The 15,204-nt window shown below is 33.2% G+C and overlaps 2 protein-coding genes across 2 annotated transcripts in view; both read left to right on the forward strand.

Moving 5' to 3' along the window:
- Positions 1-364: 364 nt before the first annotated feature.
- LOC110859045 lies at positions 365-5,190 on the forward strand. The gene is made up of 2 exons (XM_022107907.1): positions 365-2,351; positions 5,054-5,190. The coding sequence occupies exons 1-2, from the start codon at positions 365-367 to the stop codon at positions 5,188-5,190; spliced, it is 2,124 nt and encodes a 707-aa protein (XP_021963599.1).
- Positions 5,191-12,012: 6,822 nt separating this feature from the next.
- LOC110859046 (prolyl 4-hydroxylase subunit alpha-2) overlaps positions 12,013-15,204 on the forward strand; it is a 35,386-nt gene continuing 32,194 nt past the window's right edge. Inside the window, exon 1 of the mRNA XM_035859209.1 lies at positions 12,013-12,745. Coding sequence (XP_035715102.1) covers positions 12,684-12,745 — 62 coding nt within the window. The 5' untranslated portion in view covers positions 12,013-12,683. The remainder of the gene's footprint in view (positions 12,746-15,204) is intronic.

The raw sequence follows: 15,204 nt of genomic DNA on the forward strand, positions 1-15,204 counted from the left end.
AAAATATGCAAAAAGTACCAGACTTTATGATATACTTATCAGGACATCTGTCTGTCCGTCCGTCCGAATGACAACTCTCCTTAAAAATGAACTATCCATTCATTCCACATCATGCTTGTGAAATTCAGGAAACCATCCAAAAATTGAAGATTAACTAGTAGAAAAAGTTTATTTCAAATTTGTTTCAAAAAATATTCTTCTTTTTTTTTTAAATTTGGTCCAGTTACTTAGTTGCTAATATGTGCTCATATACAAAATCACAAAAACTGATGTACATACATTATTTCATTTAATTTATCGGATTTGTAAAGACCTGATGAAGGAATAAGTATTCCGAAAGCTAGTCAGATTTACAATAAAGAAAATGTCCTCAGAATCCATGAATTCTTCTACAAATAATAATAGAGGATGGACGCCACTTATAACAAAACTACCAAAGCTTGATGGAGGAGCAGTAGTACAAGTTCGAAAATTAGAAGAAATGACCAAGAAACAAGCAACTCTTCAAAATCATATCATATTTCTTACAAGGTGTCGAAAACTAAACATCACTCCAAAAGGATTTCAAATGAAAAGACTCCTTACACAATTTGGAGACCACGAAAAGATTCGCACTACTGTGAAAGAAATGGAAGAAAAGCTAATGAAAACCATGATTAAAATCCACTATGAAAATCTTCATAAGATTGACAATACCATAAAACAAACCAATACCACAATTAGAGAAAAAACACCAGAATTGTGGAGTGAAATCAGAAATTTGATAAACAAGACCAAAGAAATTACGAATATCAACCTGAAAGCCAAACATATAACGAAATTAAATCAACTTGTTCAAAATAACGGAACAAACACACCTACAAAATCAATCCAAATTCAACAATCCAGTACCACAGCAATTGAAAATCGGTCTACTCACAAATTTAGTGATTCGGAAATGAATCTACTGAAATTAGGATTGAATTTTTCAATGAAAACCAGAGACCTTAGATTACCTTTGATTGAAACAGCTGCAGCAGTAGAAATGAGAATGATGAACGAGACGGAAGAAGTTTTACCAGAATACTTAAAGAACAATGTCCGGGCCGGTATCTCTCACATAATGAAAAACAGTTTGACCAGGGATAATTACCGAAACAAGTGGGATTCACAAACAATTGAAGCAATCAAGTCAATCAAACAAAACAAAGACATAGTTATTGGAAAAGCGGACAAAGGCAATTGTATTGTAGTCATGAACAAGACAGATTATCATGCAAAAATGGAAGAAATGATTTCAGATGGACCATATACCCAACTTCCTCATGACCCAACAGAAACATATTCAAAAAAAGTAGAAATTGTCTGCAACAAGTTACTACTACAAAATAAAATAACGAAAGCAGAATATGATCGATTTATCGTGAAAGATGCCAGATCCCCAATCATTTACGGTGCCCCCAAAATACACAAAGATAATTGCCCCCTAAGACCCATTGTCGACTTCCGAAAATCACCAACATATAAGATTGCAAAATATCTATCCCAGATCTTGAAAACATTAAGCAAAGATCACCACTACACCATCAAAAATTCATTTGATTTTGTCAAACAAGTTAAAAACATCAAAATTCACAGAGGAGATGTGAAAGCCTCGTTCGATGTCAAATCTTTATTCACAACCGTACCAATTCCCGAAACTTTGATTTACATCAAGGAACAACTAGATCAAAAATACGAAGAATCTGCAGATAAATTATCAAAGAATGACATAATGGAACTACTAAAAATTTGTTTATCTTCCACATATTTTCAGTACAAAGATATGTATTTCCATCAAAAAGGCGGCACAGCAATGGGTTCCCCCATATCACCCATTGTGGCAGAGCTGTTTTTACAAATGCTTGAAATGAAAATTATTCATCAAAATCGCGACATCCGTTTTTGGAGAAGATTTGTGGATGACGCTTTCATCATTGCAAAAGGGAGAAAACTCAAGAGCATCCTTGATAAGCTAAACAATTTCAACCCAGCAATTGAATTTACCTTGGAAGAAGAGAAAAATGGAAAACTCGCATTCTTAGACACCATGCTATATGACAAAATAGATGGAAAAATTGGACACTATGTACACAGGAAGCCTACTCATACTAACAAATATTTGGATTACCAATCTTTCCATCCAAATGCCCACAAGATAAGCGTATGTGACACGTTACTACGAAGAGCCATAATTCTATGTGATGATGACCACGTGAACGAAGAGATTGAATTCGTAACAAACACACTGAAATCAAATGGATACCCCAACAAAATGATCCAAAGAAGATTACAAATCGTAAAAGAAAAAATTTCACACCCTCAAGAACCAAGTGAAATACAAAAACGAGTAATTTTACCATGGGCAGGAAAACCAACAACCAGAATTGCTCAATTCTTACGTAGGAAACTATCTTGGGAAATTGGATATTATCCTGGACAAAAAGTATCAACATTGGTATGTAATATGAAACAAAAAACAATACCATTAAATACAGGAGTATATGAATTTACTTGCTCGAATTGTCCTAAAAAATATATTGGAGAAAGTGGGCGATGCATAGAGAAACGTTTTTTAGAACACCAAAATGACGTGAGAAGATTAAACATTAAATCACCAATTTTCCTCCACACCATTGAAAACCAACATCAAATTGATGCAACCTCGCTGAAAATGATCATGAAAGAACCGAGGAAGTATCATAGAAAATTTAAAGAAGCTATATTAATCAGAAGCTCAAACAACATCATGAATTCATCCAAAGGAATGAATGTCAACCCTATTTGGTGCGCAACACTTGTAAATTTTTTAAAATTTGGTCCAGTTACTTAGTTGCTAATATGTGCTCATATACAAAATCACAAAAATTGATGTACATACATTGAGGGTATTCATTACGAGTTCGCATGTTCGCATCGCAACATAACTTTTTCGAAATTGCGAATTTTGCGAAGCAACGAAGTGAAGACACTTTGCAAATGAAAAAGTTCGTAAAATTTTATTAAAATGTCTGGAATTTTGCAATGGGAAAAATACGTTAATTTCCATTAGTTACCGAAATTTTGCATCTGAAATTTACCAAATAAGAAAATTCAAAAATTTGAATGGCACAACTTTGGTAACTAATGGAGATTTATGGACTTTTCCCATTGCGAAATTTGTGAAAAATATTTTGCGAACTAAATACTAGCCTTGGAGATGCGCAAGTTCGCAAATCAATTTTCAAGCCAAATTGTTTTGCGAACTTGCGAACTTTATTTTTTTGCGAACGTTGCCAACGATGCGAACTCGAAATGAATACCCTCATTATTTCATTTAATTTATCGGATTTGTAAAGACCTGATGAAGGAATAAGTATTCCGAAAGCTAGTCAGATTTACAATAAAGAAAATCTCCTCAGAATCCATGAATTCTTCTACAAATATTCTTCTTAATTAAAAATTTTTATGACTTATTATTTTATTTCTTTTACTGGACACCGACGCATCTAAATAAATTGCATCTTACAATGCACATGTCAGACATGTTTCGCACGGATCTTGTTGAAACTAGCACTAAAATCTAAGGGAACTAAACACTAATAGTTAGTATGAAATTTGAGCACTTCTGCAGAATTCGCGAAATGGCGAACGTTTTAAGTTGGCGAAAATGCGTATTTTCATCATGCGAAACTATATGGAGTTCACCTCTGCGCTTTCCGATTTTCTCCTGCACTTCTCTTCGCCAGGTCATCCGTTTTCACTCAAAATTGAATTAATTAATTTCCTAACCAAGTTCTCATCGGATTTTTTATATTTGGCTTTTACATAATTTTTGAGCACTTTTTAATATTTAAAATGGATTCAACTAACTTATAAGTGGATATTATTTTTCAAAATTGTTTCAGAATAATGGATCCGATGTTTCTATTTATTTCCCTTGGCCTGTCTTTAAAGATTTCGATGACAAAAATCTTATGACTTTGTGTAATGTTGGCCCTTATCACACATAGGGAACTTGGTATATTTGGTTTTTTTATGGTCTAATAAGTTTACATATAAATATGCAATGTGAAAAAAGGAAAATCGAATCCACTCTGAAATCTGAACAAATTCTTAAAAAATTCCAATGATAACAACTTAATTTTTATTTTAAATATTAAAAAGGTTAAAAAATTGTGTAAAAGCCACATATAAAAAATTGGATGAGAACTTGGTTAGGAAATTAATTAATTAAATTTTGAGTGAAAACGAATGACCTGGCGAAGAGAAGCGCAGGACAAAATCAGAAAGCGGCCGTATAGTTTCGCATGGTGAAAATACGCGTTTTCTCCAACTTAAAACCTTCGCCATGTCACGAATTCTGCAGAAGTGCTCAAATGTCATACTAACTGTTGTTTGTGTTTAGTTCCTTGATATTTTAGTGCTGGTTTCAACAAGATCCGTGCGAAACATGTCTGACATGTGCATTGTTAGTTTAATTTGTATATTAAACATTTTATCGACTTTAGACTTTCACATTTTCGTAACAAATTAAAATTTCACAGAAAAATTAGCTTTCCTCATATGTACTACTATATGAAAATATGGAATTATGAAATTTGAAATTTTTTGTACAAATTTTATAAAACATTTCCTAAACTATCTACTAAACCGATTTTTTTTGTTACGGAAATTGAAACTGGTTAATTCCTTACGAGATCAATGGATTATTGTATTTTTATACTTTCAAAAGGGTACAAAACTTGAGGCGAAACTATAAATTCGTAAAACTTCCGAGTCGATATGTGACCAACTTTATTAAATAATTTCTCTAAAATTACGAAAATCAGATAGATCTCGAGTTGGAAAGAATGACTTCTTTGCCAGAATAATTTCTAATATATTCAAAATAGGTTCAGCAGCCTAAAAAATAATGCAAATTAGGCAAAATTATGCAAAATTATTAGGCAAAATTATTTGACACATTTATGAAACTTATAAATTAATGAAAGTCTTTTATTTTTTTAAATTGTTTTTTTATAGGATAAATAAACGAAATTTGAATATTCCCCAGATTTCGTCACCTTAATGGACGACATGTCGGACAAGATCAGAATTCCGAATTCGGAAGATGTCGACGGCGCGGTGGATGGAATTCTCCGAATTCAGTCCACTTATGGAGACTCGATCCAGCAAGTAATTAAATCCTAAAGGCTCAATTTATTTGTATGCATATTTATTAGTCTATCATGTCAAGAAATTTTGCAAACCTTACAAAAACCTTGAAATTATTATATACATTTTCAATTCATACAAAAAAAGATTTTTGAATCATAATTAAAAAGAAGATTTTATCTTATAGTTGAAGTGAAACAAAATCTTGTATATTATTTAAACTAACAAATTTTTAAGGGATTGTTTTACGGCGTTGAAAACTAGCTAAAAGGATTTTGTATAGTTTGCGATTTTTTAACGAAAATTTAGCATTTAGAAAACGTTATTAGCAATTTCTAACTAATTTATATCAGGTAACTTTCTAGCTGCCTAGTTAATAAATTGGCATGTAGCAATTTGTAATTTAACAAAATTCGCACAGTTTACAAAGTTTGATATAAAGATATTTTTTCCATGAATTGATTTCTAATAACTTTACCTACCTCGTAAATATAGAGCAATTTGTAATTTAACAAAATTTACACAATTTACAAAGAATTTTGCCCCAAATTGATTTCTGAACTGCCTCGCACAAATATATAGCAATTTGTAGCTAAAAAAATTCACACACTTTACAAAGTTGCACAAGAATATTTTTCCTCTAATTGACCTCTAGTAACTTTACCTACCTCGTAAATTATGTAATTTAAAAAAATCTACACAGTTTACAAAGTTTTAACCGAATATTTTTAAACATCATCCCGAGTGCTTGCAAGCTGCATCCTAAATATTTAGCAGGTTGTATGTAATTTAACAAAATCCATACTGTTTACAAAGTTTGATGTCCCGTGATTAATCTCTTATAACTTGCAAGCCGCCTCAATAAATTTATTCCAATTCGTACTCTAAGAAACCCGGTAACCAAGTTATTCCCAGGCGGAGTATCTATGTGACTCTACCGCATGGTAATTTATTTATTATTGTTATGTTATTTATATTAATTAAACTCGAAAACAGAATGGAAAACTAAAACCAATTTGGAAATCGATGATATAATGAAACTTTTAGAGGTATGCTTAGAATGTTCCTACTTCACTTGGAAAGACAACATATACAGTCAAACAGACGGCGTTCCAATGGGATCACCTTTCTCTCCCATTTTTGCAGACCTCTATTTAGAAAATTTAGAGAATTCGATTGTCTACACGCACCCGTTCATCTTATTTTGGAAAAGATACGTTGACGATACACTTACAGTCTAATCAAAGAAAGTAAAAAAGAAATCATACTGAGAAAACTAAACGGATTTCATCCCAAAATACAATTTACAATAGAGGAAGAAACAAACAACCAGCTGCATTTTCTCGATGTTCAAATTTACAGGAAACCAAATAACAATTTTGGACACAAAGTATACAGAAAGAAAACCAACACAGATAAATATCTAAATTTTTCATCGTTCCATCACATGTCACACAAAATTTCAATTATTGACGCTCTCTCATATCGTGCCATCAAAATTTCAGATAACGAATCCCTAGAATCTGAAATTACACACATCACCAATGTACTCAAGAAAAATGGATATCCAACAAGTCTCATAACAAAAAGAATAGCAATAATGACAAACAAATTAAGTCAACCAAAAACACAAATATCGGATGAACTAACGCCTAGATTCATACTGCCATTTTTAGGACCACTCACAGGACGACTAACTGATTTCCTCAGACGCAAAACAAATTTCGAATTCGGATACAAACCTGGAATCAAACTTCACAAGTTTTTTACCACACACAAAGACAAAAATCCACAAATTAAGTGCGGCATATACAAAATTCCATGTCAAAATTGCAACGCTGTATACGTTGGACAAACTGGACGGGACCTAAAAACAAGAGTCAACGAGCACAAAAGAGATGTCAAAAAATTGTCACCCTCTTCTGCAGTAGCTCAACACATCAGTCAAAACTTATCACATCAAATTGATTTTAATGCAGCAGCCATAATTGAGACCGAACAGAAATATTTCGCAAGAATTTTCAAAGAAGGTCTATACATCAATGCTAAAAAAACAGCCATGAATCAAAAAGATGGAATGATAATCAACCCGATTTGGACATCTGCTTTATTACATTTACTGTAACCAAACAACCTAATATTATGACTGTCATAATCTTTTACTGATGCATGCACAAAAAATATTTTTTGCTTCTCTATATTCTCCCCTGAAGAAGACAATAGTTAATTGTCGAAATATTGGGACAATAAATTGTTTTAAAAGTCAACCCACAATGTCCGTCTCAACTAATTTAACTAACAAAATTAAGTTTACAAGGCTTGACGTGAATATTATCTTTTCTTCCAGTTTGTCTCTGGCAAGTCCCCGTAGTCGGCCTGACCTCCGCGTTTGACCAGCATTACGTTGGCGTCAAGGCGTTGGCGACGGGTTTTTATGCCGTCGGCCTCCAATGGTTGGACACCGCGAGGAGAACCCTTCTCCAAAATTATGACCCCGCCGAAATATTTATTCATTCAAACTTCATTAAATTGAAAAGTTGAAAAAAATATTTGTCCATTATTCATTTTTCCTTAATTTTATCACAAACTTTCCCGCTTTATTACAAGGATTTCTTAACACGATTAATGAATATGAAATGAATATCTATCTATATTCATTCGAATCAGTCCAAATCGTTCAGACTCATTGGTTCAAAAATTTCGAAAAATTATTCACTTTCATGAATTCATAAATTTATTGAGTAATGAATGAAAAATTTATTCAAGAAAACAAACAAGACAGACGAAACAAGAAAACAAACAAGAAAACAAACAAGACAGACGAAACAAGAAAACAAACAAGAAAACAAACAAGACAGACGAAACAAGAAAACAAAATAATCTTATTAAACATTGTGTTTCAAATATATATAAAGTCACGTTTCTTGGCGTCGTTCCTGATGTCGTAAGCACGCACGGCTTAGCTTCCAACGACAAATGTCCACGTGGACATTTTTGTGTCCATTGTTGGTCAGGAAGAAGTTCGTGGACAGTCGACAATATTTTAATGGCTGGACAGTGGACAAGTTGACAAATTTGTTTTTTAAGTGGATATTGTACTGTGTACATGTTTTTGGTGGACAGTGTACTGTAGAAATCCTTATCTCTACCCGCGAAGAGGTCTCTATTCTTAAAATGTGTTACTGGCTGTAATAACCGAACTAACTGGCGTGAGTTAATAGGACGAATCAAACCTCAGTGTTAAATAAATTAGCCAGCCGATTTATTAATATCGTCACACATTGGTTAGTTAATTATGAACCGAGAGAAATTATAACTTTACTTTTAATTACTTAAACTTGACTTTAGAATACTTAAAATGTCTACTCTCTTGCTCAAACTTAAAGTTCAACTGACTGCTAACAACTTAAGTACTCAACTGACAAAACTACAACGACATTGGATGGGACGGACTGCTGAGAGGGACGTTTGAATATTAAGGGAAATATGAGACTACAAATATCTGACTGTAAGGTGGACAAATTGTTTTTGGTGGACATTGGATAATTTTTTTAGTGGACAGTGTACAGGGGACAATTTTTTGGGGTGGACTTTGAAATTGGAAGCTATAGTTGCGGTTCTGTAAAAAAAACTCGTGGTTCATACAGTCAGCGAAGTTGCACTAGGTGAAATATGTCGTTCATTCGGTTGGAGTACACTCAATTAAATCCGGCAGATTGCATCTTAGCTCCACTGAATCAAACAAAAGCGGCTCAGGACACTGAAAACCTGAGTATAGCCATGGCGGCAAATTAAAAATGAGGCACACTCTTTCGGATGCTGATAAACCCCGTCCGGCCTCCCAGAACATTGCAACTCGCATACGACCCATTCCGCGAGGGTGCATCGCAACTCGATAGGGTGAAATAATAAAGGTTCCGGACATCGGAAAGAGGAGCTTGTTCCCTCTTCACAAAAGGCAAACATAGCGCAGCTCGAAGGGTGAGGGTAAATACCATCGGTGCGATTAGAGCAGTCAAACGTGTCAGGGACCAAAGTGGTGGTGGTGACTCAAGTTGTACCGCTATTTTCGAATATAAATTTTGTTGTATAGATTAAAATGATTTAAATTTCCGGTTGTTTGCACATTGTGTTTAATCATGTGCTCTTAAACTGAACCAGTTTATCTCTTAGTGCTACTCAAAATGCAGTTGTAAATAAGTTGATCCCAAACGTAAAATTGTGCAATCGACTTTAAATTCGAAATTTAAGGATACAATTTAGCAACGTTAAAAATTTACTTCTGCCATGTTTTTATCGCTATAATCTTTTACCACACGAGATGACCTGACAGGCTAAAATTGGGCGATCGACTTGAAATTCAAAATTTAAGGGTTTACTGACCTAAAAATTTATTTCATTACATGTTTTAGATATAATCTATGCATTAAATTTGTAAACCGATCGTCCAATTTTACTAAGTCAGGTCATATCGTGTCGAAAAGTAGAAATACATTTTTAACTCCCCTCGCCATTATAGCATCAGATCCCCTCCCCCTTTAGCGTTACATAATGTATGGACGGATTCTTCGAATTTGAAAGGCTTCAAGAGCACATGATTAAGCACCGTGGTTGATTGTGCTCGAGAGGTACCTTGTTGTTGGATCGGTCACGGTAGACCAACATCCCTCACGAATACTCCCAATGGTACCTACCTCATTTGCTACATAAGTTACCCCGTACCCTCGCTGTTTAACAATAGCATCGGCCGTGATACATCTCGAATTTTCGTCGAAATTTGCACCTTCGTACACCGTCCAACTATGATTTCCAGTATGAAAATAGGAACCATAGCGAAGTTGTAGTTGTTCCGTCGACGCAATAATTGTTCTTGAAGTCCCATCGAAATTTTCAGCCGAGTTAAATGCGATGGATTTTGCGGCTTGGGTAGAATCCCCAAAACGCGAGACATAAATGTCACTTCCAACAGGAAATTGGTAATCTTCACACAGGGTAATGCAATTTCAAAAAAATTGCATATGTTTACAACCAAAGGGTTTGGATTGCCATACAGTTAAAATTTTAATGATTGAATTCCGCTATCTGCTACAGATTGCATTTTCTTCTTCAGATTTCGCGTCAAATTCCGCCCATAGGCTGCACCTACTTTCAAGCTGATTTTCTTCCATCTGTTCATAAATTTTCGTAACGTGTCTGGCGTTTCTGAAAGCTTAGAATATTTGGATTTAGTCAGCGCCCAGAATTTCTCAATTGGTCGCAGTTGAGGAAAATTTGGTGGGTTTCCATTTTTTGGCACAAATTCAATTTTTTTCAGATGTCGGTACTGAGTGACCTTTTTGGCGTCATGGGAAGTTGCGAGGTCAGGCCAAAGCAAAACTTTAGTTTCTTATGATCCTTGGTAATAAACGATTCCAATCCCCCTTTAATGCATGATTTAAGATAAACCCCCTGGTTTACAGTACCCTTCAAAATGACGGGATCGGAAACATGACCAATGCTAGACATGCGTTGCCAAATTCTTCATTTTTTTGGGAATTGGTCTTTCTTTTGGACTTGGTCTTCATATTTTACTTGATAGGGGTTGGAACTATGGAAAAAATGCCTTCCTGGAAGATTTGAAGGGTCAGCTGTGACGTGGGGCTCATTGTCCATGATGACCACGTTTCCCCGAATCTTCTTCAACAATTTCTTGCAGAACGCATGAATCCTTTCCTGTTGGTTTGTAATTCGGTGCTGGTTTTTTTGCCCTTGCTGTAATCCCTAGTTTATGGACTTCGATTTTGCTAAGATAGCTTTTTAAAATCTTGACCTTCCTTTCCGCTGCAGCCATTGTCATTGATGGATAATTTTTGAAGATTTTTTTTATCCGATTTTTGACTTTTGTCGTCGCTACCTTTACAGGTCGACCAGTGGGGACTTTGAATTTGAGTTCATTGGATTCCTCGTACTTTTTTATGTAAGAATTGACATTTGAATGAGGAATACCTTCTTGCTAGAAAAATTGCTAAGTGATTTTAGAATCATAGTTTGTTCGATTTTTATGAAACTCAATCACTCTTTTTTTCAACTCTTGCCTTTCAACTCAAGTTATTCTAGTCTTAGCCATGACTCAATAATTGGTGACATATATCAATGGAAAGCTTATAACTTGGTCTATTCAAAAATAATTTTTTCGAAATTTAATTTCGCTGTTTTCCCGCCTAGCGCGCCCTTTACGGGGAAGTCCGCGACGATAGTGGACCCTCTTTATTTTTAAATTCTGCCACATTCGAAAATACGCGCATTCTAAAACACGAGAAATATGTTTCCGCTTATTTCTGAGCATGACAATTTAGTGTTAGTCTGGTCAAACTTGGAGTCCGTGTTTGACCAGATTAACATTAAATCTCTCCGAGTCTCGGAGATACGTATGTCCTATCTTACACGTCCCCATTGGTAGCATGATTTTAATTTTTAATAAGCAAACCCTCAAAAAGTGAGAAGTGTTAAAGAGGCCATAACAATATTCAATTATTTTTTTCAGGAAATAAAAATATTTAACTAAGGTTATTAAAAATGCTGATTTTTTTTAAAATTTACTTGTGTTGTATACATTAAAAGGAGAGTAATTTTTACATGTGGCAAAACTTATGGCAGGTAATGCTCTCTTTTTGAAGATAACCCCACACTGCAAAATGAAAATTTGTGTACCATTAAAAGTGTTTAGAGCACCAATGGTTCGTGCACATGGGGCGCCATAATGGTTTTGCCTAGGGCGCATTGCCTAGAACGGGGCCTGGTTATGTTTTACGTAAGAATTCCTCCTTGGTCAAAATTTTGGTAACAATTTTTTTGTGTCAAACAGAACCGGAAAAAACGTTAGAAATCTGGTATAGTCACGCGGGTATTGATTTCTCGGTAGTAAAGTTAATACCACTTGGTATCAAATTAAATTATAGCGGCCGGTAAAAATTTATTACCGATATGGTAAAACTTAAATAACGCGCTATTACTACACGGTATTACTTATTACTATCACTTTAGTAGAGTCATATATAAAAACCGCTTGGTATTATTTTAATACTGGATTTCTAAGAGTGCACATTTAAGCAACTTTAAGATTAAGCAACTTTATTACTAGTTTTGTTCTAATGAAACGAAATTTATAGGTAACAAAGTTTTTCCCAAATCGTTACCATTTGACACTCCGTCAAGGCGGGAATTTCAAATTTATTACCTAGCTTAAAATTTATTTAAAAACGGTTCTTTACTTGTCCGTCGTGTAGGAATATTCAAATCGATTTGCTAGTTTTATTACCAGTGGAAAAGAAATTGAACAATGACAACGTTTTTACCAAATCGTTACCATTCGACACTCCGTCCAAGCGGGAATTTCAAATTTATTACCCATTCTGAAATTTAATTATGAAAAATACTGCATCTTTAGTTCTTCAAAGTAACGATGGGTGGCGGGATGGCGTTCCCTCGCGTCGGCGTCGCCACTCCGGCGGTCCGAAGATCGGCGGCATTTTGGTATAACCTCAAGAAAAATGGGCAACCTGACCCCTTATCGTTGCATGGCGGATGTCCGTTGGTCAATGGATCAAATGGGGTAAGTATTTTATCAATTTTTATCAAAATTTGAAAGAAATATGATAATTTTGACGAGTTTCTCAAATGTGCCTGACTTTATCTAATACTAATTTTTAAAGTTTATTCACAATTTTTTTCTCCGATGTTAAAGAATTGCAAAAATTAACCACTAGAGCGTCAAATTGAGTTTGTATTTATTTTATCAATTTTCGAGAAAATAAAAAAAAATATTTTTTTTACATTTGGACAAGTTTAATTTTACAAGAAATTTAATTCAATTTTTGATATGATATATACTTAAGTAGTCCCTAATTTTAGGAATAAACAGTTCTTATTAAGGACTGTTTGTTTGTTTCTTTTCCAACGTTAAACAATTGCTTTAACTTATTGCAAATTCTTTTAAAAAACTAAGTCTATTTTAATACTTAACTTGGAACTGTACATAATTTAGCATAAATTTGTATCAATTTATCAATTTTTTATTGCAAATTAAAAGAAAACTCATTATTATTTTTAATTTGGGTAAGTTTCTGAAGTTTCATTCTGTTTTGGATCTGATAATTACTTTAAGGACGGCTTATATTCATAACATTAGCATTCGTTACTGAATTACAAGATTTTTAATCACTTGAGCGTCAAATTAGAATTGTACACAATTTATCAATTTTGGTCAAAATTTGAGGGAAAACATTATATTTTCTTTTAATTTGGAAAAGTTTCTGAATTTTATTTTTGGCTTGACTTGAATCTGATAATTACTTTATTTATTCTTTCTCGTTAAAATTTTATTACTTTTTTTAGAATTTTACGATCTTTTTTATAAGAACTAGAGGATCAAATGGGGTATACTATTTAAGAATTTTCAAAAATTTTTATCGTTTAAAACTTTAATAATTTTATGAAATTCACTGTCGTTTCAACTGCATCTGATTATTACTTTAAGTATTATTTATCTCTAAAATTTTCGGTTTCAACGTTAAAGATTTACAATTTTATTTTCAATTTAATGGTTACAATTTTTTAAAAGCTTAAGCACCAAATGCGATATTTACATAATTATTTATTTTAGTCAAAATTTAAAAGAAAAATTCATATTTAATTTCAAATTTGGGTAAGTTTCTGAAATTTTGCACTGGATTGTTATAAAGTTTTTAAAAGTTTGTTTTCATTTTTTTGACAATTTGCTGAAATCCTGTCTCCACCAAATTCTTACTTGGAGTATTCTTTGTTCCTAAAATTGTCATTTTCAACATTAAAGATTTACTTGCTTAACCTTTTAAAAATTAAAATATGCTTGATGTATTTTACTCGTCAAAAGGGTTAAAATACTTTATTTTCCATGGTAATTTTTGTACACAGGGTCATACTCGTTCTAAATTTCCAAAAATTTGACTAACCAAAATTTTAACCTACGGAATTTTGCAGCTCAATTTTGATTCACCTTCTGATTGACAACACCTCTTCACCAGCAAAATTCGTGTAAATTAATATTTCAATTAACCTAATTTTTGAAAATGTTTTACCTACCTAATACAACCCAGTGTACAAAAACTACTATTAAAACTAAAGAATGGAAACCCAGCGGTTTATTAACTTGCATAATTTTTCAAAATTGTACACCATTTAATAAGCGAATTGCTCACTTAATTTCTAAATAATAAAAAAGCACGTGGAGAAGAATTAAAGTATTTTCCCTCGAGTGAAAGAAAAAAAAATAATAATAATAGTATTTATTATACTGATCTTATCATAATATGTGATACAAAAAAAACATCTCATGTTACAAATTAGAGAAGGAGACTCTACCAACATTAGTTAATTTAAGTAAGCATCATACATGGTTTCGACAGTTTACAAACTCTCTAAGCCACTACTATTAGTTATACATAATGCTTAATAATACTTATAAATACACACTTACAACATGTTTTGTTCTCTCAGCGTTAAAATTGTTTCATATTTGCAACTAAATATAGTGCATTTTTCCCTGTATTCGGTATTAATTAATCTAATTAATGTGGGTAATGTCGAATTATAATATTTTACATTTTTAATTTACATATTTAAAAAATGCTCACTGCGTACATTAACATGCACATACATTACAAACATTTCAGTGAATTTCTACTTTTAAGTACACTCTTAGACAACTGGTATTGAATTTTTATGAATCATTACCGGACGGAGTACATATGTCACTCTACCGGCATCGGTAATATCGATCGTTACGGCGTAGTAATGAGTTGGTAATGAAATCTGTACCGCTCAGAATCAAACTATAACCAATCCAGTAATGAATTATTACCAAATCAATACTAACCCGGAGTACATATGTGACTCAACCGGATGCTTTACAGTGTATTTATTTACACGCAAACTGGATCTGCAGATTTTTCCTTATCTTTTTTATCGTCAACCTTTATTTTCCGGCTTTGAAGAATTTCAAGTGAATGAATTACACAGTTTGCAAATATTTGA

The sequence above is a fragment of the Folsomia candida genome, unplaced genomic scaffold, assembly GCF_002217175.1.
Source record: "Folsomia candida strain VU population unplaced genomic scaffold, ASM221717v1 Fcan01_Sc024, whole genome shotgun sequence".
NCBI classification, from domain to species: Eukaryota; Metazoa; Arthropoda; class Collembola; order Entomobryomorpha; family Isotomidae; genus Folsomia; species Folsomia candida.